The sequence below is a fragment of the Mixophyes fleayi genome, chromosome 2 (genome assembly GCF_038048845.1).
Source record: "Mixophyes fleayi isolate aMixFle1 chromosome 2, aMixFle1.hap1, whole genome shotgun sequence".
Classification (NCBI taxonomy): Eukaryota; Metazoa; Chordata; class Amphibia; order Anura; family Limnodynastidae; genus Mixophyes; species Mixophyes fleayi.
Window position 1 is genome coordinate 111,596,132 of NC_134403.1, and position 25,547 is coordinate 111,621,678.

A 25,547-nucleotide genomic window follows, 5' to 3' on the forward strand; every position below is an offset into this window, starting at 1 on the left:
TTCTCACCACATTCTATACTTCAACATGAACATGCAACACTGCCATCTGGAAGGATGGAACCTAATTTTTCCATCAGCATATAAAGCTGGCAATACTATGGCTTTCAATTCATCAGCAACCAAACTTGCGTTTCTTAGCCAACTGCAACCATACCTTGTTTTTCAAGGTCCCCTAGGGTTCTTTACGGAGAGATATGACATAGGTGGCTTGTCTGGGATATTCAGACATAACTGTTGCAAATAAAACCATCTAAATGTACGTTGTGTTCAAAAGCATCTTTATGTGCTACAAAACATGTCTGTAATTTTCAAGCAGTTTAAACAGCAAGTGTAATATTACTTATGTTCTAACTGACAAAATACCAAAACACATACAAACAACATAGTAGCACATAAGTGTGCTCAATTTACCAGAAAAGACATTTGTAGATGAAGGCCAATGTCATGATCACATGTATTAAAAATATACATATATAAAACCAGAAGAATAAAACTACTTAAAATGTCCTTTCAATGTAAAATACAATGTTTCCACTGCAATGCTTTTATTTTCCTAGCTTGCTCTTCTTGGAAATTGGTTCACCATTTTTTTTCCGTTGGTCATCTTCATTTGAGGTAACACCTGGTATCTATCACAAGAAGAGAGTTCATTATAGAATATATTCTTATAAGCAAGATACAATCCTCTTTATGTAACATCCACTAAGCCGTCAACCATAGACTGTACAGGGGAAGTTCTAAAAATAACCCCACAATTGCATTTGCTTATCCACATGCACAGTTAATACAAAAATACGGTAAAGCTTTGTTAAGATTTGTACCCAAGACCTCAGTTCTTGCTCATTAACTACTGGTATTGCTCTCTACTACTGGTCTTCTGTTCTGTGTTTTTTGTTTATCACGTCTGTCCTCTGTGTAACAAAATCACCAGCAACCTCTAGGCCTGTCCTGGTTCTGTCACCCTCAGTTTGCCTTAATGTACATCTAATGTTCTTCATGCATACATAATTGAGGGCAATCTTGAGGGGCAAATTGGATGCTATAGGCCCAAATGCACAGAGACCAGAAACGCTGTTCTCCAGTAGTGGTATGGATGACATGTACCATGTGTTATTACCAACTTGGTCTTGTCTTATATATTTTGTTGTGTCTGGTCTTGCTTATGTTTTCATTCAACTTCTGCCTTACTACTAATTGACCCTTCGATATATCACTGCTCACAGCAGACTTCTGATCCAGTCTATTTTCTCATCTTACTGTGATTCCTTCCCTTGGTTACTGCACCAGTCTCTCTCTGTCCTTAAATCATACGAAGTCTTTGCATAAGCTCTTAATCTACCAGTCCTATACATTTGTTAGTTCCTGCCCTATGATACCATTCAGCTTCAGTTACTGAGAAGCAAAACCATGCTGATTGCAACAAAAACATGATATGCATTAACCCACTATCCTTTTGTGTACTAGTCACATTTTTTTGTGTTTGTTTTTGTCAAAGAAAACTATAAACATTTAACCTCTGAGAATAAAACAAAAATAAAGCAAACTGAAAGTGTTATGAATTGTTTGTGATACACATATGTAGTAAATAAAAAATAAGATAATCACTGACCTCCGGCTCTACTAGCACCATGCGGATTTTCTGATGCTGGATGTTTGATGCATCCAAAGTAATTTTAACTTTAACTTTGTCAAACATGTTGAAAGTTGTATTTTCCACTGTTAAAGAAGGAATCTTAAAAGGAAAAAAATAAAAACAAGCTAATTGCACACTCAAAATATTATAAATAAATAAAAAAAATGGAGATTTTATATTACTTGCACTGAAACGTGCAGAAGGGACACAGCCTTTGCCTAGAATTCACAGCTGACACTCCGAACCATATGCAATATAAAAGCATTATAATGAATATATGAGATCTTGGTATGTGGATAGATGCAGGTTATAACATAAAAAGGAAAGTAATGCTGGGTAAATGACTAGTCCTTTTTTATATTTTTATTTAACATTTGCAGAGACACAAAGACTGCTCAAAATTCAAGTGTTTTTCGTGACTGAAGCATAGATGTGAACGTTCATAAAAATGTTGCCATTTGCTGGGGTGCACAATTTTGCATCTTCTGATGGGAGGCAGATGGGTGTTTCTTGCAAAGTGCGTGCTAGGCATTTGAAAGCACCTAGTTATGTGCCATGGGCAAAATTATTATTTACGTTTGCAAGACAAGATTATTTAAATGAGATTCAGGAGGTGGAGAAGGTGCATTTAGGGGAGGTGTTCTCTGCTTATCTGAGAGATTGGGAGAGGGGTGAGGAATATGATAAGTATTTTTCTCTCTGCAAAAGAAATTGTATTTTACACATCCTGAGTTGTTAGAAACTGGGTGTCAGGCTATACTTTCATTCAGCCTTTTGCACCTAGTAAGTACATTTTGAACACTAGATTCACTTTGAATGTCCTTATTACATCAGCCAAACAAAAATCAAAAATAACATGTAATAAGAGTCTGGATGTCCCCTCACTCATCATAAAAGACATAAGTTAGGCTAAATCAAAAAGGTATATTAGAAAACAAAACAAAACAGAAGCTGAAATTAATGAAGGTCATAAGGTAGTAGTAAGATGGACTGTAAAATGACGTTTTTACTCTCAGGCGCAATTCCCAGTCAAACTAGTAATCCTGCTAGTAGGAGACAAATATTCTATAGGCAGCTCCCAAAGCCAGAATGGGGGCATCCATCTAAATATGCACAAAGCAGACAAATAAATACATCTGTGCAAAATAAGAAGGTCGGTGCTCCTGCATGTTTTGTACGTTTGTGAAGGACTACTAAGGACTATACACAAGTTCAAGATTTGCTATGCATCACTTTAAATTTAGAATATTTTTTTTTTTTTGTACCGGGTTATCCTTGTGTAACCTAGCAGCAACTATTAGATCATGTTCAGCATGGACCAGTGCGGCCTTGCGTGAGGGTAGTAACTCAGTCCTACTATGCATCTATCACATTTCTCTGTGCATGGTGTCCACAATGACCTAATATAGTTTAAGATTTCTTGCAAAAGTTCATCTTTTAAAATACTGGAGAATGTTTTTGTTTTCTTGAAGATTATGCACAACATTTAATAGGTTCGATCCAATGAGTTTATCAAAAAGGTGTATTTTTCCTTGAGGGTTAATGTAGTTAAATGGGAAGAAAGGATGATTTTTATAGTTACAATAAATCCTTTTCTCCGAGTCCATCTGGGGCCATTGCTACCATGGGTTGTATGACGGGAGCTAGGAATTGGCACTCAAACAGTTAATTATTTGTTTAACCTATAGGCAGGCCCCTCCACTCTGCAACCCCCTGCATATTTAGTGTATTTATAATGCCCCAAGGAAGGGTAGGACAACCGAGAAAAGAGCAGAAGGCAGAAGGGAGGGACCGCAGTTTCCCCGTATGGACTCAGAGAAAAGGATTGTTAGTATAAAAATCCTCCTTTTTGGGAGACACCGCTACCATGAAAATGGTCTAAAGCAGCCTCCTAAGTGAGGTACTGCTCTGATAGCCCGGCACCCAAAACTGGCGTCTGTGATGCAAAAACCTTAAATTTATGGACAGAGGATTAGGTGGCCGCTTCACAAAGCTGAGATGCTGAAATTCTATTTCGTGCAGCCCAAAAAGTACCCACTGAGAGGATGGAATGGGTGGCAATATAGATAGGCACATGCTGATCTGTTGCGACACAGAACTTTATAATGGTGGATCTGATCCACCTGGCGATGTACTGCTTAGTAGCCGGCCATCCCCTCTTATAAGCCTGCAAACAGCACAAAGAGGGAATCTGTCTTGCGAATGTACAAAGTTCGTTTGACATATATGTGAAGGGCACAAACATTCAAAAATTTCATGGATTGTAAGCCCAAAGATCCATCCTGATTCCAAAGAAACTTGATTCCGAAGAAACTTGAAACCATTTTAGGTTGAAAAGAATGAACCATTTGCAGAAGACCCCCATCATGGGCAATATCCAAGTACTGACACTCAACGTGCAGTTGCTATGGCCAAGAGAAAAACTACCTTCCACAGGAGGAAACTGAACTCGACCGTGTTCAATGGTTCAAAGGATGCGTTCTGAAGCATAGTTAGCACCAAGTTCAGATCCCTGGGAGCTATGGGTGGGCGGAACATAAGGAGGCTGGATATGCAAGACCCACTGAAGATAGATCCTCACTTCTGGCAGCTCTGCAATTTTCTTCTGGAAATAAGACAGAGGGCCCATACATTGGCTCTCAGAGAGCTGAAGCCAAGACCTGTGGACAAACCATCTTGAAGAAAGGACAAGAGACTAGAAAGTCGAAAAGCCCCCGTGTGGCAAGAGTGACGCTCGCACCAGCTGATGTAGATACGTGACACTCTGTGATAAATGCGGGCAGAAGGCGACTTCCTAGCTTGCAACATAGTGTCCACTACTCTGGTGGATAAACCTTTTGCCCACAAAAGACTGGCTTCAATAGCCATTATTATTATTATTTATTTATAAGGCGCCACAAGGTTTCCGTAGCGCCGAACACAGTACAAACAATGGACAGTACAGGGAATAACAGTACAGAACAATAAACAACTAGTACCAAAACTTCAGAGGCTCCAGGCAAAGCAGATGTAATGGAGAAGGAGCAAAAGAGAAGGTAGAGAGACAGGAGGGAGAAGGGCCCTGCTCATAAGAGCTTACATCCTGAAGGGAGGGGAAACAGACAGCCGGCACAAAGGGAGTCAGAGGGGGGAGAGCAAGCGTGCACCCCAACAGAGGAGGAGCAAGGGGATGGGAGCGAGCATGGAGAGAGGCTTAGGTGGAAGGCTGGTAGGCTTTAAGGAAGAGATGGGTTTTGAGTGCCCGTTTGAAGGAGCACAAGTTAGGGGACAAACGGATGGAGCGTGGGAGGTTATTCCAGTGGAGGGGGCAGCTCGGGAGAAGTCTTGAATTCTAGAGTGGGATGAGGTGATCAGAGTGGACGAGAGGCGAAGGTCATTGGCCGAACGCAGGGACTGGGCGGGAGTGTGGATGGAGAGAAGGTTGGAGATATAGGGGGCAGTAGAGTGGGAGAGGGCCTTGTAGGTGAGGGTAAGAAGTTTGAAAAGGATACGATAGGGGAAGGGGAGCCAGTGAAGGGCAAGGCAGAGAGGTGAGGCAGAAGAGGAGCGGCGAGAAAGGAAGATGAGCATCGCAGCTGCATTGAGTATAGAACGGATGGGGGCGAGGCAAGAGCGGGGGAGGCCGGTGAGGAGAAGGTTGCAGTAGTCCAGCCTGGAGAAGATAAGAGCATGGATAATGGTTTTGGTTGCTTCATGAGAAAGGAAGGGCCGGATGCGGGCGATATTGCGAAGTTGGAAGCGACAGGATTGTGCAAGGGATTGAATGTGGGGGTAAAAAGAGAGCGAGGAGTCGAGGGTGACGCCCAGCCATGCCGTTAAAGCCAGCGGTTGAAGGTCCCGAAACCGAAACAGCCCCTGTAGTAGCAGTTCGTTGTGAAGTGGTAGACGCCGGCCTTGCTCACTTCCCAGTCGCAGAAATTCTGCGAACCAGACCCGACATGGCCAATGTGGAGCCACCAGGATCACAGGTAGTCCATCCTTGTTTCACTCATCTGAGTTCTTGGGCCAGCGTTGGAATAGGAGGAACAGATATCCCAGCTGGAAGTCCCAGCGCATGGTCAGTACGTCCACTGCTACCTTCAGAGGATCCCTGGTTCTACAACAGAACTTGTTCACTTGCCTGTTGTGAGGAGAAGCCATCAGGTCGATGTCAGGCAAACCCCATCTCTGGGCCAGTGCTTGGAAAACCTCCGGATGGAGGGACCACTTGCTAGGCAACATCTCATGTCTGCTAGTAGTCTGTCTCCCAGTTTTCCACCCAGGAAATGAACACTGCCGACATGGCTGGAACAAACTTTTCCGTCCAAGCCCGAATCTGAGCTGCCACTTGCATGCCTCCCACACGTCTGGTACCTCCATGAAGATTTACATATGCCACGGCCGTGGCATTGTCGGACTGGAGATGTACCGCTTCAGTAACCTGCAGAACTTGCTGTGCCCACTGCAGAGCTAGCAACATGACCTTCAATTCCAAGACATTTATCGGAATAGTGGTTCACTGAGGCAACCAGATCCCGGAAAGGTGCATGTGTAACACCACGACACCCCAGCGTAGGAGGCCTGTGTCTGTTGTGACAATGGATCTTCTGACCATGTGGCAAAGAAACTAACCATGGACAGAAGATCCTTCATCAGCCACCAGTGAAGGATCAGACGGATTCCCAGTTGATCCAGTTGTCTCAGAATGGTAGAGCCCATCCATTTCTTCAAAATGCCGGTTTCAATGTTCTCACACTTGTGCAGGTTTCCTCTACTCCTAAATTCAGTGTCCATAGTATTTTCTAATTAATAACAGCAGGCAGCACTTAAAAGTCCCAGTTTTCATGCCCTATTTGATGCATCGATGTTCTTGACTAGTGCCTTGATAATTTTGTCCTGCCCTACTCCCCCGCCCATTGGTAGTTTGTCATTCTGTTCTCTTTAAATCTTCCAAATGATAGACTGCTACCAATACTTGGTTCTACAGTTCTTGAACGCCCACCTCTCTCCTTTGCTGTTTTTTATTTACTGTGCATGTCAATTCAATACTGGCAGTACAAGCACTAAATTAACCTATTGTACGTGAAGGCACATGTACAATAATGCCAGTATTGCTGGCATCACCATGGGTGGGGTACAGCATATCGAAGCCCGAGTACCCCAACAAGAAATAAGGACTCCAAAGGGCTCCTTCCCGAACATCAGCGATGACGACTCCTCTAGCGACTTCACCCAATCACGATCAAGTAAGAAGCCGCCTCCACTTGATGACGTCATTCACCATGGCGACGGTATTATCGCTGTTAAGGGGGTAATGTAAGTAAATATGCACCCATGTACAATGTAGAGGGCTTTGTAAGCTACATTGTACATGGGTGCATGCTTACATCACCCCATTAACAACAGCGATTATACCGTCGCCATAATGAATGACGTCATCAAGTGGAGGAGGCTTCTTACTTGATCGCGATTGGGTGAAGTCGCTTTGTAGAGGAGCTGTCATCGCTGATGGTCGGGAAGGAGCCCTTCGGAGTAAGTCTCGTCGTAGTAGTCAGCATTGATATGCTGACTACCACTGATCACCATGGAACAGTCAATTCAATAATATAAGGAGAAAAAAAACAAAAAACAGAGTGAACCTGGAATTGTCAGCAAGGGAACAGAACAATTTGAGTAAGGGTTTGATTTTAATGACAGTGGGTTAGATTTTTGCGAAATTTATATAGGCCATTAGGGTTAAAGGTTAAAATAACCTTATAAACGGTTAAAGCATTATTTTCATTTATCCAATAATGCCATGACATTCTTAACAAAATTTTTACAATGTACAGATCAATTAGCAATGTGAAAACCCAAAGTGTTTACAGGAGGCAAACTCATGTTTATATGATTAATACATTGTTTTGGTGCTCATAATAAGGGTGATATTTCATATTAAGGGGAGAACTTGCAATGGGGACTTTGCGTGAAATAGAGGTTTATTTTTATTCCCTAAGATTAACTAAATATGTAATATGACCATTTTTACTGAAACTCTAGTTTAACATACAAATAGTAACATAACTGACACCACAGAGTGCAAATTACCTCATCATTGTAAATCAGTCTAGGATTTACTTTTTCCTTTTCCTGAAAGAAGACTGTGCCTTCTAATCCAAACTTGGGGATCAGCACAACAATAGCATTTTTCCGAACAAACAATATGTAGCCTTCTTCATTCACAATTCCTTTGGTTTTAAAGAACAGCTGTAAAAGAAATAATGCATGTGTTACAGGAAATATATATCAATAAAACACCACAAACTTGAAGCGAGGACCGTTCAAGTAACGACCCATCAATCCCATACAATATTTATATATAGGACACTAGTGTGGTACGGTACCCTTTTCTCTAGTTGTAGGATGCTGGCACAATGGAAAATGAGCAGTGGGAGGAGGCGATAATGGACAATGTACTCCCTACTGTAAATTATAAGGCTATTGGTATAATAGTATAAAGTAAATATAAGATAAGGCTCAGTGCTAGGGCCTCTACTGTTCTCTATCTATACCGCTTCTCTTGGAACTCTAATAAGTTCCTTTGGATTTCAGTATCATCTCTATGCGGACGATACCCAAATCTATCGATCTATCCTCTCCTGATCTCTCGACATCTGTGTTGTCACGTGTAACTGACTGTCTTTCTGCCATATCATCTTGGATGTCCTCTCGCCAACTCAAACGTAATCTTTCTAAAACAGAATTAATAATATTCCCACCCACCAACAAGAGCATACCTGACATTTCTATCTCTGTTGATAACATGACCATAAATCCCACCCCACAAGCTCGCTGCCTAGGTGTAATCCTTGACTCACACCTATCCTTTGTTCCCCACATTGACTCTATATCTAAATCATGCTACATACATTCGCACATATCTCACGCAAGACACTGCAAAAACCTTACTTCATGCACTTATCTCCCGCATTGACTATTGCAATTCCCTCCTTACTGGTCTTCCCCAAAACAGAGTCAAACCCCTACAATCTATTTTGCACGCTGCGGCAAGACTGATTTCCCTTGCAAATCGTTATTCCTCTGTTGAATCACTCTGTATGTCTCACACTGGCTGCCTGTTTTCTACCGAATCCAATATAAAATACTTTTACTAACCTACAAGGCCATCAACAAAGCTGCACCAACATACATCTCCTCTCGTCTCAAAATATCTCCCAACTCGGCAACTCCGTTCTGCACAAGATCTGCGTCTCTCATCCACCCTCATTACATCCTCCCATTCCCGATTACAGGACTTTTTTCGGGCTGCACCCACTCTATGGAATTCTCTCCCTCGCACAATAAGACTCCTCTGGTCTACAAACTTTCAAGCGTTCTCTGAAAACCTACCTCTTCAGACAAGCTTGTAATATTCCTCAACCACCCTCTTAACCTCACTACATTACCCTATTACCACCCGTTACACAATTTCACACAAGACAACTACCCCCTGACCAACATTGTTGTGTGACAGGATCATTTAGCCTATGAGTCACTTTTACCTTTTGCAGCCTGGCTGGGCCGAAATGAAAAATGTAGATTAGCCTTAGCCTCATGTGTCAAACTTCTATTGTTCCATAGATTGTAAGTTTGCGAGCAGGGCCTTCTTACCTCTGTCTGTTTTACCCAGTTTATTAGTTTACTGTGTTTGTCCCCAATTGTAAAGCGCTACGGAATATGTTGGCGCTATATAAATAAATGATGATGATGAATAACAACAACTATAGACAACATAAAAGCATAAAGTTGCAGGCCAAGTGCTTTATGACAGATCACAAAACTTCAAAGTGAAGACCAGACGGCTGTTCTGCAGACTGATAGCACTCCCCTATACAGAGAATAGATGAATTCTTTGTTTGCACATCAAAGAGTTTTGGTCCTGGAGGACTTGCAACAAGTCTGCAACAGACTGAAATCAGGGTTCTGATCAATGTAAGTTCCAGAACAGAAGCAGTTGCTGTGCCTGTAGAGTCCAACCACCAAGACTGAAAGGTGGGAAATGTGGTTCAAACGCAGAGAAAAGGATTGCATTCACTTATGCTCTGGCATTGCCAGAGTAATTTTATTTCCCCCAGAAGGTGCAGCCAGAGACTGCAGGGCAGTACAAGGAGTACTGGGGCGTCCTGGCTGCCTGCAGATAGCTTTATCTGGCATTTTGCACAGGAATAACTGTGGTGGGGATATTTAAGGCCTCTCATCTGGCATTCACTCCTCAAAGTCTGACATTTCCACTCAGACAAAGTACCTCAGTCAACTTGCCATCCGCTTATCTAAATTACAAGTGAGAAAGAACTGCTGCATAGTAGTTCAAAACACAGATCTTAAAAAAAAAAATAAAAAAAAAATAATTCCTTGAAATGGAGCGGCTAATAGAGGGTCCAAGCTGCTGCTGTCCTTGCCAGCTATCTGAAGGGAACCCCCTTTTGGATGCAAAAGTCATGTGCACAGGACCTCATTGCCCTGTACTCTCCAAGAAACACCCCCTGGATACACGTCATAGTACCTCTCAGAAATCAAATTTTGGACCACTGTGGCAGCCACCATCAGCAAAAATTAGATTTTTGTACTTACCGTAAAATCTGCTTCTCAACGCAGTTGGAGGACCCTGCTCACCATGGGATATAGAGGGCGCTGTGTGGAGTCAGGTACTAAAAGACTTGTCTAGCCTGCTCTCCTCTATACCGCCTGGACTGAGTGCTCATTCGAAGTCACATTCAACAGAACAGTCAGAAAAGGTGATGGGAGAGCAGTGTCCCCAACTGTGTTAAAAGAAACAGATGATTTTACGCTACACTGCTCACCATGGGGATGTTCCAAAGCTGCCCCCATGGGTGCGAACGCTCAGATTAATCTGTCCGTAAAACTGATTACAAAAACTTTAGTTTTGGCCATGAAGACGTGAAAATAGTAGAATCTGGTAAACGTGTGGACGGAAGACCGATTAACTGCGCGACACAACTAAGAACATCAGATACTGGAGATCCCGCGGAGATATTCGTGACAAATAGCTGCAGTAATCTATCTGGCGACTGTTTGTTCAGAAGTCGTTGCTGGCCGGCCTCTAATCATACAAAACCAAGGGACTGCACTGAAGCCGCACGATCCACATAAATCCGACAGACACTGGCCACATCCAAATGAAGGAGGGAATCCTGAATAGTGGATTGCAGCTCTTGAGGTAATGCAGGGATAACACCGTGGACCACCCCCTCCTGCTGCAAACTCTTCTCTCTCTCGGCCTCTCTGGTTCTGTCCACGCCTGGTTCACCTCATACCTCGCTAACCGCTCCTTCTCTGTATCCATGTCTGGTTCTTTCTCCTCCCCCTACCCTCTCGCTGTAGGAGTCCCACAGGGCTCTGTTCTCGGCCCTCTACTCTTTTCGCTCTATACTTCCTCCCTTGGCCTTCAGTATCACCTTTATGCTGATGACATTCAACTTTACATCTCTTCACCTGATCTTTCCTCCACCCTCCTCGCTCAGGTATCTGACTGCCTCTCCGCCATCTCCTCCTGGATGTCGGAGCGCTTTCACAAAATCAACATTTCCAAAACTGAACTCATTGTCTTCCCACCTCCCAGCCTCCCATCCCACCATGACCTCTCCATTGTCGTTAACAACACCACCATCTCCTCTGTCACCCAACTCCACTGCTTGGGTGTCACCCTTGACTCCTCTCTCTCTTTTGCCCCCCACATTCATTCTCTTGCCAAAGCCTGTCGCTTCCAACTACGCAACATCGCCCGCATCCGTCCCTTTCTCTCTCAGGAGGCCACCAAAACCATCATACACGCACTCATCATCTCCCGCCTGGATTACTGCAACCTCCTCCTCACCGGCCTCCCCCACTCCCGTCTCTCCCCCCTCCGCTCTATACTCAATGCGGCCGCAAGACTCATCTACCTCTCACGCCGCTCCTCCTCTGCCTCCCCTCTCTGCCTTGCCCTACACTGGCTCCCCTTCCCCTACAGAATTCTTTTCAAACTCCTCACCACCACTTACAAGGCTCTCTCCCACTCTACTGCCCCTTATATCTCTAACCTCCTCTCCATTCACACTCCCACCCGCTCCCTGCGCTCGGCCAATGACCACCGCCTCTCCTCCACTCTGATCACCTCTTCCCATTCCAGAATCCAGGACTTTTCCCGTGCAGCCCCCCTTCACTGGAATGACCTCCCTCGCTCCATCCGCCTCTCTCCTACTCTGTGCTCCTTCAAACGTGCACTCAAAACTCACCTCTTTCTCAAAGCCTACCAACCATCCACTTAACCCCCATCTCCTCCACTCATTCTCCCCTCTCTCCCATTCCCTCAACTGGCTCCTCTTGTGCCTGGTCTGTTTAACCCTCCCTTAGGATGTAAGCTCGCTTGAGCAGGGCCCTCTTCCCTCCTGTCTCCTTACCCGTTCTTCTGCTCTGTGTCTATTGCATCTGCCCGCCTGGAGTTTCTGAAGTATTGGTACTTTTGTTTATTATTCTGTACTGTTATACCCTGTATAGTCTACTGTTTGTACTATGTGCGGCGCTGCGGAAACCTTGTGGCGCCTAACAAATAAATGATGATAATAATAATAACAATATCCTGGTTGATATGAAATTTTGAGACTATTTTGGGCTGAAAAGAGGGCTTGTTATGTAAAACTGCCCGGTTGTCATGAAAAACGAGAAGTGATGACCCACAAGACAAAGCTGCCAACTCCGACACCTGCCTGGTAGAGGAAAGTCGCCAGTAAGAAGGCCACCTTCCAAGCGAGAAATGAGACTTCTGAAGTGCTGCAAAAACCACTGGAGGAACAAAAGGTGGCTGAACGTGGAGGATCCCTTTAAATAAACTGTGGATGTAAACAGACAAAGGTCGAAACCTGCTACTTAAAGGACGCCACTCTCTCTTGTCCAAAGCCTCCTTTAAAAAAAAAAAAAAAAAAAAAAACAGAGCCAGATGGAAGGAAGTAGGAGGAACCTCTTGTTTTTCACACCAACCAATGTAGGTCTCCCAGATAAGATAGTAGTTGCTAGATATGGGTTTTATGGCCTGTATCATAGTCTGGATGACCTTGTTTGAGACCTTTGTCTAAGGATTAAGACTTCAACTGCCAGACCATCAAATCCAGCCGTGTTAGGTCCTGATGGAAGAACAGACTCTGGCTGAGAAGATCTTCACCGAGAGGGAGTCGCCAAGGTGAATCTATAGTCATGGCGAGAAGATGTGTACCATGACCTTCTCGGCCTGTCAGGAGCTAGAAGGAGCACTGGAACCCTCTTGCGCTGTGCTTTTTTCAATACCCGAGGCAACATTGGGATAGGAGGAAATATGTAAACCAGTCTTTAATTCCAGGAAACTGTCATGGCATCCACTAGAGACGCCTCTAAGAATCCTGTGTTCTGGCGCAATACATGTTCACCTTGCAGTTCAGCCAAGAAGCTGTCATGTCAACCTCTTTCTGACCCTACCTATGTACAATTTGTGCGAACACCTCTGGATAGAGATACCATTCCCCAGGAGAATGGTATGCCTGCTCAAGTAAACAGCTTCCCAATGGTCCACCCCTGGAATAAAGACCACTGCTATGGCTGAAACTAGTTCTGCCCACTGCATGATTCTGGCCACCTCCTTCATAGCAAGGGAACTTCTGGTTCTCCCTTGGTAGTTGATGTACGCCACAGCCATGGCATTATCGGAATGAACCTGAACATATCTTCATCTCAACAAGGATTTTGCTTGGACTAGAGCACTGAAGATCATCTATAAATCTTTGATGGGGAGCTTCGCCTCCTCCCGGGTCCAGAGACCCTGCAGAACAAGGTTGAGAGTCACTGCACCCCAGCCTGAGAGGCTGGCATCTGTGGTCCTACTATGGTCCAATCCCACACCAAAAAGGGGCGTCTCTGACTGAGGGTCAATGTCTGCAGCCACTACAACAGAGACTAATCGCAGATGACAGCCTGAAAAACAGAGTCTCCAAGTGAGGATCTGATCTTGTCCATTTTGCAAGGATCTCGAGTTGGAGGGGCCATGAGTGAAAGCGAGCAAATTGCACAGCTTTTGCTTAATGTACGGAAGGATGGAGATTCACCTGAGAGATAGCAGTGTACTTCACCTGGTGTTGGATTGTCTGAATTTTGTCCTGAGGTAGGAGGACCTTCTGTGACACCTGGTGTCAAACAAGAGGCCCAGGAAAACCATGCGCCAAGTAGGAACTAGACTGGACTTTTTGAAATTGATAACCCAACGCTGGTGAGACAGAAGGAGAGAGATTGAACATGCTTTCACCAGGAGATCATCGAGGCAAGACTAACTCCCACCTGACGTAAACTCGCTGCCATGACCTCCATCACCATTGTGAATACCCATGGTGCTGTTGCCAGACCGAATGGTAGAGTCCTGAATTGGAAGGGAGACGAGTCCAATGCAAATCTGAGAAGGTTGTGGTGGCCAACCCATATGGGTATGTGAAAATAAGCATCCTTGATATCCAAGGATACCAGGAGCCAGGAACTCATTCCGTTCCATGGAGTTGATTACAGAACAGACTGATTCCATCCAGAAGCTGGGTACCCTCAAGTGGGTTTTGTGGGATTTGAGATTCAGAATGGGGTGATAAGAAATCTATTTTCCTAAAACCCCACTGCTACTTCAAAACAGAAACTATCACTCCCGGTGTCGACAGGGACTGAATGGACCCCTGAAGGGCTACTCTCCTAGGTCTTCTGACAAAGCGAAAGGAGTGAAATCTTTTGCCCTTAGACTTAGGTGCAGCAACTGGGAGAAAGAAACTTTTTCCTCCAGTGGCCTGAGAAGTTAATTTTTCCAAGACTGGACGAAATAGTGCCTTACTCCACACAGGGCCTTCTAACCACATGGTGAGAAGTGTCCCCGGACTGTTGGTTTAAGGGAAATTCTAGTGGCTCTATTGGTCTCCTCCTGAGATGGAACATACTATGGTGCTTTCTGTTCACTGCACCTTTTCCCCCATCTGGCGAGGCTGGGAATCCAGAGAGTGCTTTTTAATCACCCCAGTTACCTGAGGGAAAGAATTGTGACCAAGTTCAGTCCTCACTGCCTGAGTCACGGCGATGACTGAGATGGAAGAGCCAAAATGTTGCAAGGTTTGCATATGTTCCTTCTAGTCTGTTGTACTCTGATTTGATTTAATGCACACCATATTAAATTACCTGCCACATATTTGCATCTACTCAAACGGTCATCATTAGCCAACCTTCTAAAATTCCCAAACAAAACTAAAAACTTAAGGTATACGCTTTATTTTATATACCGTAGCAAATTAACTTGATATGTACATACCTGAGTGTGATACGCAACTGACGCTCTTTGTGAATACTGAGCCATTTTGTGTCTGTAATTGATATTTTTGCAAATTTCTGCCAGTTTACGTTTGTCTGTAAGGTCCGGGTATGTAGAATCTGCTCCCACGGCTACAGCAAGAAGTCTGTGTACTATTACATCAGCATACCTTGAAAGGATAATGCAAGAATTAATATGGGAAATGTACAGCAATATAAGCCTGAACACTTACATTTATTACACCAAAATGACTACAATAAATGATGTACAAATAACATTTGTAAAGGTTTGGGTCCTACTCTCATTTACAGTCCCAGCATGGGAAGTAGTTTCTCTCTCTCAAAACCATGTTTACAGTATGAAGCTAAGGGCAGAAAATATGGGAGCTATTTCAGAACATTACGACATGTGTGCAAGTGTACCCTAACAAACAGACTTTACTTTTATTTTCTAAACTGTTAAAAAAAAAAAAAAAGACAGAATGTGGATGGTTGCTAAGGGTATAGCACATTTGTACACACTGCAACATTTTATTATAAAAGCTTTACTTTTTGCTGAATGAACTAACTGGTACATGATACAATCAGATATCATATTTTATCAGACTAATAGAAAGCTGCATTTTATTAGCTGCTGTGGCTTACAGCGCATCATTGCGCTTTTCAGCAAGTAATTAAATTACCCCCGCTAGAATACCGTAAACCCTTAATTTCCATACTTCGAAAACTTGTGAGATGATGGACCCCCAATGACATATTGTACTTTCTGTCCAGTGTGCCCATCTACATATCTTGCTGTTATATATACATCAACCCATCACCTATACATCACCCTGTATAGTCTACTGTTTGTACTGTGTACGGCACTGCGGAAATCTTGTGGTGCCTAACAAATAAATGATAATGATAATAATAATAATAATAATAATAATAATAACAACAACCCATGTATGTCAAGTATCTACTTAATATCAAACCTTCTGATGGGTGAGGTGAAGTGTGTGTATATAGGAGAGGCTAGACCGTAGTGATGGAAATCATTGTCCATTCCGGTGCAGAAGTAGACCGCCTGCATCATGCAACGAGTTGCTAGAATTCTCAACAGTGTATTCAAATAAGGAAATTCCGCAGAATCTGCTTTGTCTAAAGAGTCAGCCAGAGCCTTAGCGGAGTCCGTCTTAATGTCTAAATCCTAGAACGAAAATGAATGCATTGTTGGTAAAGGTTATGTGTTTTAAAAAAGAACGTTCTACAACTCATGATTACCTAAACTATGACTAAAATAATGTTATAACCTATCCATTACAGAACTGCAGACCAGAGACATGAAATTCACCTCGGATGAGTGGCCCTCAGCGCTTCAGCTGTTGTAAGCCAGCCAAAAACAGAAAAGATGCAGCCTCTCTCCAATATTTATACTAGTATGTTCCACTTCCAATATTGTTATATCATTTTTTTTAAAAAAAAAATATATAAACAAACCTAGAATATTTGTTAAAGAAAATTATATTTACATTCAACAGATATATAGGATTAGTTTTACCAATCTTTAAATTTAAATATATTTACAAATTAGATATACAGAATTTCATAACATTATGTTCTGGATGATACAACAGGAATAAATATTTGGTCACATTACGAGTGGGCTCTGGGTGCCGTCCTAAATTGTCGCAATGCAGAATAACAGACAGAGGTCATTAACAAAGCAGTTGACTACATTCAACTTTAAGACATAAATCAACCCAACATTCTATTGGGATAATGGGCGAATCCAGCCCTATACAACATCACCTTGGACTTTGAAGCTTTTACAAGAATGTCATAATTTCCTGGTGGAGGGGCGGGATGTTTGCGCAGTAAAGCATACTCTGGAAATTCATCATAGATTTTTTGTGCCACTGAAATGTTAGCTAGTAACATAAACTCTTCCACCATTGAATTGGTTTCCCTAAAACAATGAAAATATATTGAGATATTAATTGAAATAAAAATTGTATTTTATTCAGGGTTGGAGATAGGTAATGCAAGTGCATCCCAAACAGATTTTAAGATAATCTTTTTTTTATACGTGAACTGATGGTATTTAAGTACACAGTAGTAGTAGTAATATATCTAAAACAAGATGACAAGTGTTTTAAACTGGCATAAATCCTTTGTACAGAAAAGGAAGTATTTTTATATACAGCCTATATTATAGACAACCAAACTGTATGAATGAAACAACAAAACATGACAGCTAGGTTTACCTTTGTAGAGGGATGGGAGACTTTGCACAGTTTCTCACTTTGCTTAAACCTTCTCCCAAATGTCTAAACTGCAGAACCTAGTTTGTTATTATATTCAATAGTTCACATGCAGCTCCAAATAAGACTATGCATTTAGCCAGGTATGCAGAACAACAAGATCTCACAACATACTTTAGTTCCTTGGTCTGAAGGTCTATGGGGTCATGGGTTTCGCTATCCATATGAAAACGAACTTCAGGCGAAGAAAGGGTTAAGGCACTGTAACAAAAATATTTTACTTACTTTACATGTTAACAAATGCTGTGTCTTATGTGCAATGTATCAGTTTTAAAAAATAAAATAAATAATAGGACTCCTATCAAACATGTGTTGTATACTACATCATTGTTTAGAAACATTTATGAATAAATCCCTCACTTTATTTCAGTTTTATAGAAGTACAAAGTATCCTCATCCAATCTTGGTCTTTTGCATGCATTACGATTTATGAGGAACAATTTGCTTGGCACATAACAGCTATATAGATAATAGATTGCTCCATCTTAAGGTTAAAATGTGGTACTGCTTCCTTCAATAAATTATTAGCACAATGTTTGAATCTCCCAGCTAAAAGGGGGAGTTTACGGAAACACATATAAAAGGGGATGCCCTTCCCATTGCATAGAGCCAATAAGGGGGGATTCTCCAATCCTGACTGTCACTACCTGTGATGCAGTCATGCTGTTTTAACGAGTTGAGGCTCTCCATAGAGCTATAGACAGAGTCTGCCAGTGCAGAGAGCAGTGCACAAATATGAAAAATGTCAAACTGAATGTTTAGCTTTACCTGCAGAATTTCCTTTGCATAAAGCATCTCTCAGACATGGGCATATTTATTTTCAGTATCAAGTCCCTTTAACTAACAAACCAATTCTGCGTCAATGACAGATTGCAAAGTTCCAAAGCAAAAGGTCAGGAAAATAAAAAATATTCAATAATTTACCCATTATCTATTCTCCGCTTCTTGAAAATCTTTGCTAATTTATTCAGCAGACGAAGACTTTTGGTAATCTCATCATTCATGTCGGGGGAATCAATTCTCATCTGTGCTTCTGCATAGGTAAGGGAAGCCTGCGGGAGAGAAAATGAGATAGTGGGACACATTACTCCATAAATAAAATACTTTGAGTTTGGTTAAAATACATGAAATATACTATATTGAGAAAATTGTAGACACTTCACAGTTAAAAGACCCCCCAACCCTCCCCACACACATTCTAATTAATTACTTTACTGTAGTGTTAATTCTTAGCCTCTCATACTTCATAGTTACATCAGGTGTCCGTGGTGAGTTTCTTTGAGGAGGTGCAAACATGAGGTCATCAGATAAGTATATGACTAAGAAACTTGGTTGGCACTAAATGCATAAGGTGGTCTCACAAATTAGTTTATTAATTTGCAGAAATACAATATAATGTAGTTTATACCAACATTGTAGCTAAACATTGCTCAAACTTTAAAAGGCCAATCTTATTTACAAACACTTCATATGGGATCATATACCTACAGTTTTACCGTCACGTACGCTTTTGAGAACAGTGGTGAACCCTTTAAAATGATGCATTCCTGTACTGTTTGCCTCACCTGTGATCTGATCTTAAGCTGGCCAAACAGAGTTGCTTACAGTTTACCCTGAGCACATTTAGTGTGACCAGTTGATGATTGCACCCAGTGAGTGTTGTCTGTCATGTAACAAATGCATTTCCCAAAATGCAAAGATAATCCAATTGAATTGAAACAAACTATTAAAGGAGCCCACTCTTGCTGGGGACCAACACTGTGATATCTGCCAAAATTTCCAATTTTTCTCCCCTAAGGTTATTAGCCAGTAAATATAGCTAGGCATTCTTTAGGCCATAAGTTCTCACAAGCAGGGCCCTCTTTCCTCGTGTTGTCCTTTTACACCTCTTGGCCTGCTTCCCTTGCCCCGATTTATTGAACTCAGGCCTATTTCACAGTGGACATTACCATAACATAGACACTGTCCCGTAAATAATTTGATCTGCATTACCATGTTATCTGTGTATTTTTTGTATATTGAGTATGTCTGGTGTTTGTATTTTGTTTTTTTTATGTATTATATAATGTGCTATGGATCATTGCAGTCTGTATAAATCATGCATGGCGCTGCGGACCTTTTGTGGTGTCTTATATAATAAAAAAAATTAAAAAAAAGATAATCATCCTAGGTTCACATACATTTTGCAACAAAGACAAAAAAACTTTTTTGTAAATATTATTCGTTTAATAACATTCTCTTTATATATAGTTAGAAAGGTTGGGTGTTGTGTCACGAAAAAAAATTTAAATCTGTTAATTTAAAGTATGTAGAAAGTGTTGCACTACGCATGAATAAGTCTCAAACTTATTTTACGCAGGTCCATCAGGAAATCTCCAAATGTCAAATTACATCCATATGTTTATAAAATACAAATACTTACTTTTGAATTGATAACACTTTTTGTAAACTTGGTATTTATAATTTTAGCATCCTGGCTTAGCTCCCAAATGCATGAAAAAGCTAATCTGGAACACAAGAGAAAACATAAGACATGGTATTTCAAGAAAAAGATGGAAAGATAAAAACAACCAAAAAAAAAAATATAAAGTCATACCTGTCCACCTCTGATCTCAACGAGCATAAATTTGAACTGAGAAGCTCAGGGACCATGTCAATTCTCTGGAAAGATATCACAAAGTGGCTTCATTGTCATTTACACATATTAGATGAATACTTATTATTTGTAAGGTTTTACAGTGCTCTGCAGTGCTGGACGGTGGGGAAAACAGGACATTCAGAAAACATGACTGTGAGGAAATGGGTTGTTACTGGACTGAGAACTTTGTATTCATCACCCGTTTCTCACGGTTTAATGTACTTTTTAATCCTTGGCCCAGTCTAAGTATATACACCAGAGCATCGGTGTATTATTTAGTGTTATTAGGTACATTTTGCCCATACTATTACCTGCGACATTGTATGTAGTATAAATATAAAGAATATTGCCATACTGTGTGAAAATAACAGAACAGCAGCAGTCATTTTGCTTGTGCTAGCTAATGTAATTACCATTTGTCTCCAATGTCCATTGTTATGGGGGCAGCTGAGATTTGGTTTGTAATCAGAACAATGTCTGAGATAACTAGTTGGCAGCCCATGTTAATTAGCTAGGTCAACAGGTAACCTGAGAGGTACTGAGGTTAGAACTTCTAATGATATACAATGTGCCTCCACAGTAATATATTGGTTGAAATAGCATGGGGAAATGTATCAATATGTATCAATATAAATGTAATTGTATCAAAAGGTATCACAGACGTATATTGTGTAACACTGCTGATATAATGTGTCAAAAGTCTTATTGTTCCATGTAAGCATGCAGTGTCATTCCTTGATGTACTATTGTAACCCCAGCCAAAACAGCTAATTGAGTCAAGTCATTCTATTGTCTAATCAAGATAACAGGGACAGTATGTCTAGCAGCTAAATTGTTGACTGGGAGACCCCTTCTGTAAAAGGGGAGGTTTGAGACATTTGACCCTACTTCCTGTGTATACAGAAAATAATATAGGGCGAGGAGAATGCCAGGGGGAGCTATTCTAGTTTGGAGGATCCTGGTGTACAAGATACCAGCAAAAAGGACTCTGGGGCAAGCATCATGGTGCCGCTGGAGGAAACCCTACCAGGACAGGGGCGGTGTGAGCCAGTATCTCAGGCTGGGGGACACACTAACTGTTTTGCTAATCGGTAGTGGTATTATTGCGGGAGGATAAGATCCTGAAAGAGACAGAGATTATAACTTTGGAGTGCTGACTGCAGGAGGCTGCTGGAGAATACATGCTACCATTTACCCTGTAACTTGTGAACGTCTTGTGGTGTTGTGCTGTCGTAATAAAGTCTTATTTTGGATATATCCTGGTCTACCCGAGTGAGTTGAATCCCACAGAGGGTAACTTCCATCCCAGCTAAGGGTGGAATCCTCACCATGACAGTCAAGGGAAACCACAAAAATGCAGCTATGAAACCAAAGGGTAGTGAGGGCCCTGCTTGTGAGAGAGCTTACATTCTAATTGGAAGTGGGTACAGCTGAGACAAGAGGAGAGAGTTTGGCTCAGAGTGGAGATTGGGACAGTTGTGAGGGTGTTTTATTGTGCGTAGTATAGACGAGAGGATGGCAAGATCTAATAAAAATATGAGTTTTAAGAGAGTTTAAAGATTTGAAAACTGTGGAAAAGTCTGATCAGCATGGTTGGGAATTCCTTAAGTGGATAGCAGTATATAAGAAGTCTTGTAGGCAGGAGATACAGTTACATGAAAGGGTGGTTTTGTTGAGGGTAATAGGGAGTAATTTTAATTGGATTCTAGAGGATACAGGAAGTCAATGTAGGAATTTGAAAGTGGTACAACAGACGTGGAGCGGCAGTAGAGGGAGATCAATTTTGCTGCGACATTTACAATGGATTGAAGAGGAGATATACGAGTAAGGGGAATGCCAGATAGGAGAAGGCTGTAGCACTCAAGGTAGGAGCTGGTGAGAGAATGTATAAGTTCAGCATCTTGGGAAAGGAAAGGGCATATTCTGGCAAAGCTGATGTGACAGGACTGGGAGAGGGAGACTGGATATGAGGAATAAAGCAGAAGGTGAGTCAAGTGTAACATTAAATCATTGAGGAAGCGTTGAGGGGAGTAACGACTCTGGAGGAGAAATATTATGTGTTATGTTTTGGACATATTGAGCGTTAGGTAGCATTAGAAAGCGTATAGAGAGATAGAGAGGCAATTGGCAACACAAAATATAGTTTTGTTATTAGACATGGGACTATTACAGAAAACGACATCCAAACAGTACCGTGAGCTTGATGATCTTATATTTATCACTTCCTCTGATGAAATTGTCTGTTCGACAAAGAAACAAGCCAGAAACTTTTTTGGATCGATTTATTACTTTTGACTGCACTCATTCAGTTTGGTTTAAATCGACACAGTGCTACCTCTTTTGAAATTTGGATCCGGTGGGCACTCATTACAGAGCCTAACCTTTGCATGGTGGATCAACACTATCATCTCCTTGTATGGAGTTGGAAATGTGAGCATCAGCGATGACGGGCTATCTATTTCTATGCTTTAACTCCGCTACACCTATCGGGCTGTAAAAAGGAGCCGCTTCCCAATTGCCGACTGTGTGGAGAACATGAATATAGCTGATACGTCTGGCTCATCCTTTGTTATATATTGTGATCTTGTACTGTAAGTTTGTTAGCACCAGCTCCCACCACCTTTTGACTCTAAATATTTTCAGATAAGTGTCACCACCAGCTGATCTTTACAATTTGGCTGTGATTCCATTCTCTTTTATTGATATTATCTGCAGCAATTGTACTTGGACTTTTAGCTCACTATAGTTTTATCCTTTGCAGTGGGCAATTTAATAATTTGTTATTTTTATGGTTGATTCCATGTTTCATGTTTTGGATATATTAAATTTAATATATGTTAATTTTTTCAGCATCGTGTGTGACTATCACTCAGTTCTAGCGCTCTTAGTTTCTGCTATTTTATACTTTGAAGTAGTTCTAAGAACAAGACCAATGGAACTAAAACCTAACTTTATCCTTTTAAACTTTTCATTTTCAGGGGAGACCTTGAGGACTCACCTGACTATCCCTAGTGGTCAAGGCTAATAGAGTCAATGAAAGTTACATTTTTTTCTATTTGGCATGGAGCTTTCTTTGTTGCACTGGGTTTTTTTTTTTTTAATATATATTATGACCACAGCAAACAGGGTGAGCAGCACCCTTACTAACCAGATTTTCACTATACAGCAAAATAATCACTAAGCTTTGTGTTAAATCTACACTGCTGACCACGAAAAACCAGGCAGAAATTGCACACATTGTATATAGATGATATCTATTCAATTTACTTTATTAAAAAATAAAATTGATTTACTATAATACGAGACAACAAAACTACAAAAACAGCGACAGTCATATCTTATTTAGAAACTAAATGAATAAAAACATTAAAAAAAGAGTGAAGATAAAGCCACCGAATATTGAAAAAGCTGAAGAACTTCTGACAGCATATCCATGAATGTGGTGAATTGCAGCAATCGTAAACAGAACGCGTGTTTAAATACTTCTAAATGTAGTTGGCGAATGTAAAAAAAATACATAGTCAAATTTGTTACCGACATGCGTGCCTTATGAATATCTTTCCATGACACTTACCTTCTCGCACAGGTACACAGTGGTTCCCCGATTTGAAGATTCCTGGTCTAGAGCATTTCCAGGCCTAATGAAATGGCTGACATCTGCAATATGCACGCCAACCTATAATACATTACAACACTCACGACATTCAACCAGTAATATCCATTATTTATTCATACTGCTCTTTTACTAGGCAAACTTTTAAAATAAGTATTAACAAAATAATAAAAGTACTAAAACAATAAATATAAGATACATATACAAATTATTATCTACTGTTAACTGCAGGAGGAAACATCACTGAATTAATATATCTACCGTGCATTGGTCAGATGTATACAAATAGTTATTTTTATAATAAGGAATTCAGCTCTTTGCATACGGAATGATATATATCAGTAATTTTCATATAGTAGAGGACAACCCACCTCCAGGTTGCCATTTTCTAGTTCTCGGCAATGCAGTGCATCATCAATGTCAGTACAGCCAGGAGGATCCACACTACACACAGACAGATGTCTCAGATCAACTCTATGCTTCATATCCTGCAGGTGGAAAGATTTGCCGCACTCTTAAACCATGATTACCCATACAGGTTATGCCATTAAATTTACACAGCTTAGCAAGTGCTACTCCACCCAAAATAAGCACAACAAGTAAAGGGTATTATTTGAAATATAAAATGTGAAAAATTAAAGGTCCTGGAAGTGTGTTTTTAGAATACTTATGTGGTGGTGTCCACGACACTACATTTTGAAAAAAAAAGCATTTGAGTGTTAGGAATTCTCACCTCTGGCATGATGGACCATGGCATCTTAGGAAGAAAGCTGAGAACAGCCTGGGAGAAAGGCTGATGAGGAACATCATGTTCAAGTAATAAGACCTCAGTCTCTGTCTCCTTATCACCCGCTGTACCTAGGCTCCTTACAAAGTGGCCCTATGGTGAGGAGAAATAATGTTTTATTTTCTATAAAAATAAGGTTAGGTCCAACAAAGTTGTGCTCGTGTTACCAAGTGGAAATCCATCGAATGGTTGGAGTCACACTTAATTGACTTAACTATCAATGTAAGTCACACATATTTCCTTTATAGCGTAACAGATCACATCTGCTCTCTTTCATAGAACAAATTTACCCATATATACATTTGAACAATGAGCTACACTTACATTAGGATATCGAGAGTTTCTTGGCCACCCATCTACTGCAACTATAATTCTCTGTCCCTCCAGAGTGGATGCCTGCCTTGTCTCAATGCGAATGCGAGGGATATTCCGGTCAGCCGGTGTGAACAGATGCCGGGTGGACTGAAAGGGTTAAAAAGAGACGATAGAGCAACTTGCAGAATTATACAATTTGGCCAGATATCAATAACACAAACCTCTTTAATCTGTGACTTAGACAACATGCCGCAGTATGGTCTCCAGTTTCTCTTTATGATGCCCACGACTTTTCCTGAAGGTTTTGCCATGCTCTTTTCATCAGTTTTTAGCTGCAACATAAGTATGTAACACCAGCCACGTATTAAACCATTTACTATGCACAAATGTTTTTCACTTCTGTTTCTAGTACTACAGTGTTCTCCCCAGGACCTAAATACCGGGTGCTCCAACCGGCTGTTTTTACTTGCCCCTCGGCTCTTGGAGTCCGAAGGAGTCCTATTATAATAGGACAAACCACTGCTTATCCTATTATAATGAGCATTGTGAGAGCAAAAAAAAATAAAAGTGTCCAGACCAGACAGCAAGCGGGCAATAACTACAAGAGTCTGTAGAAATAAATGTTGGCAATAACCTTCAACATGTTTTTCTTTCTTATTATTATTTTGCTATATTACACTGCTACTTCTAAATGCCACCCAGTTGTTGAATTTTTTCTTGGGAGAACACTGCACTGTATGACAAAAAAATGGCAGCTAATTTTACTTTATTTTTGGAAACACACAAAAGATCGAACCGGGATTTCCTGTTAGTAAGCAAAGTACCCTCCACGACTGACCAAGAGCAATGTTTAAATTGAATGTAATACTTAAAAGTGGATCAGCAGAGGTGCTTGTATTTTATTTTAAAACAAGGAGATCTAAAGAAGCCATTGCAAA

General features: G+C 41.2%; 1 protein-coding gene across 1 annotated transcript in view; it reads right to left on the bottom strand.

Moving 5' to 3' along the window:
- Window positions 1–261: 261 nt before the first annotated feature.
- Window positions 262–25,547, bottom strand: part of DIS3 (DIS3 exosome endoribonuclease and 3''-5'' exoribonuclease) — a 33,054-nt gene continuing 7,768 nt past the window's right edge. The window contains exons 8-22 of the mRNA XM_075199817.1: window positions 24,831–24,941; window positions 24,619–24,756; window positions 24,241–24,387; window positions 23,879–23,995; window positions 23,469–23,570; window positions 19,853–19,917; window positions 19,679–19,763; window positions 18,181–18,308; window positions 17,371–17,457; window positions 16,745–16,901; window positions 15,928–16,142; window positions 14,952–15,120; window positions 7,700–7,858; window positions 1,610–1,732; window positions 262–629 (exon numbers count right to left, since the gene is read on the bottom strand). Coding sequence (XP_075055918.1) covers window positions 546–629; window positions 1,610–1,732; window positions 7,700–7,858; window positions 14,952–15,120; window positions 15,928–16,142; window positions 16,745–16,901; window positions 17,371–17,457; window positions 18,181–18,308; window positions 19,679–19,763; window positions 19,853–19,917; window positions 23,469–23,570; window positions 23,879–23,995; window positions 24,241–24,387; window positions 24,619–24,756; window positions 24,831–24,941 — 1,887 coding nt within the window. The 3' untranslated portion in view covers window positions 262–545. The remainder of the gene's footprint in view (window positions 630–1,609; window positions 1,733–7,699; window positions 7,859–14,951; window positions 15,121–15,927; window positions 16,143–16,744; window positions 16,902–17,370; window positions 17,458–18,180; window positions 18,309–19,678; window positions 19,764–19,852; window positions 19,918–23,468; window positions 23,571–23,878; window positions 23,996–24,240; window positions 24,388–24,618; window positions 24,757–24,830; window positions 24,942–25,547) is intronic.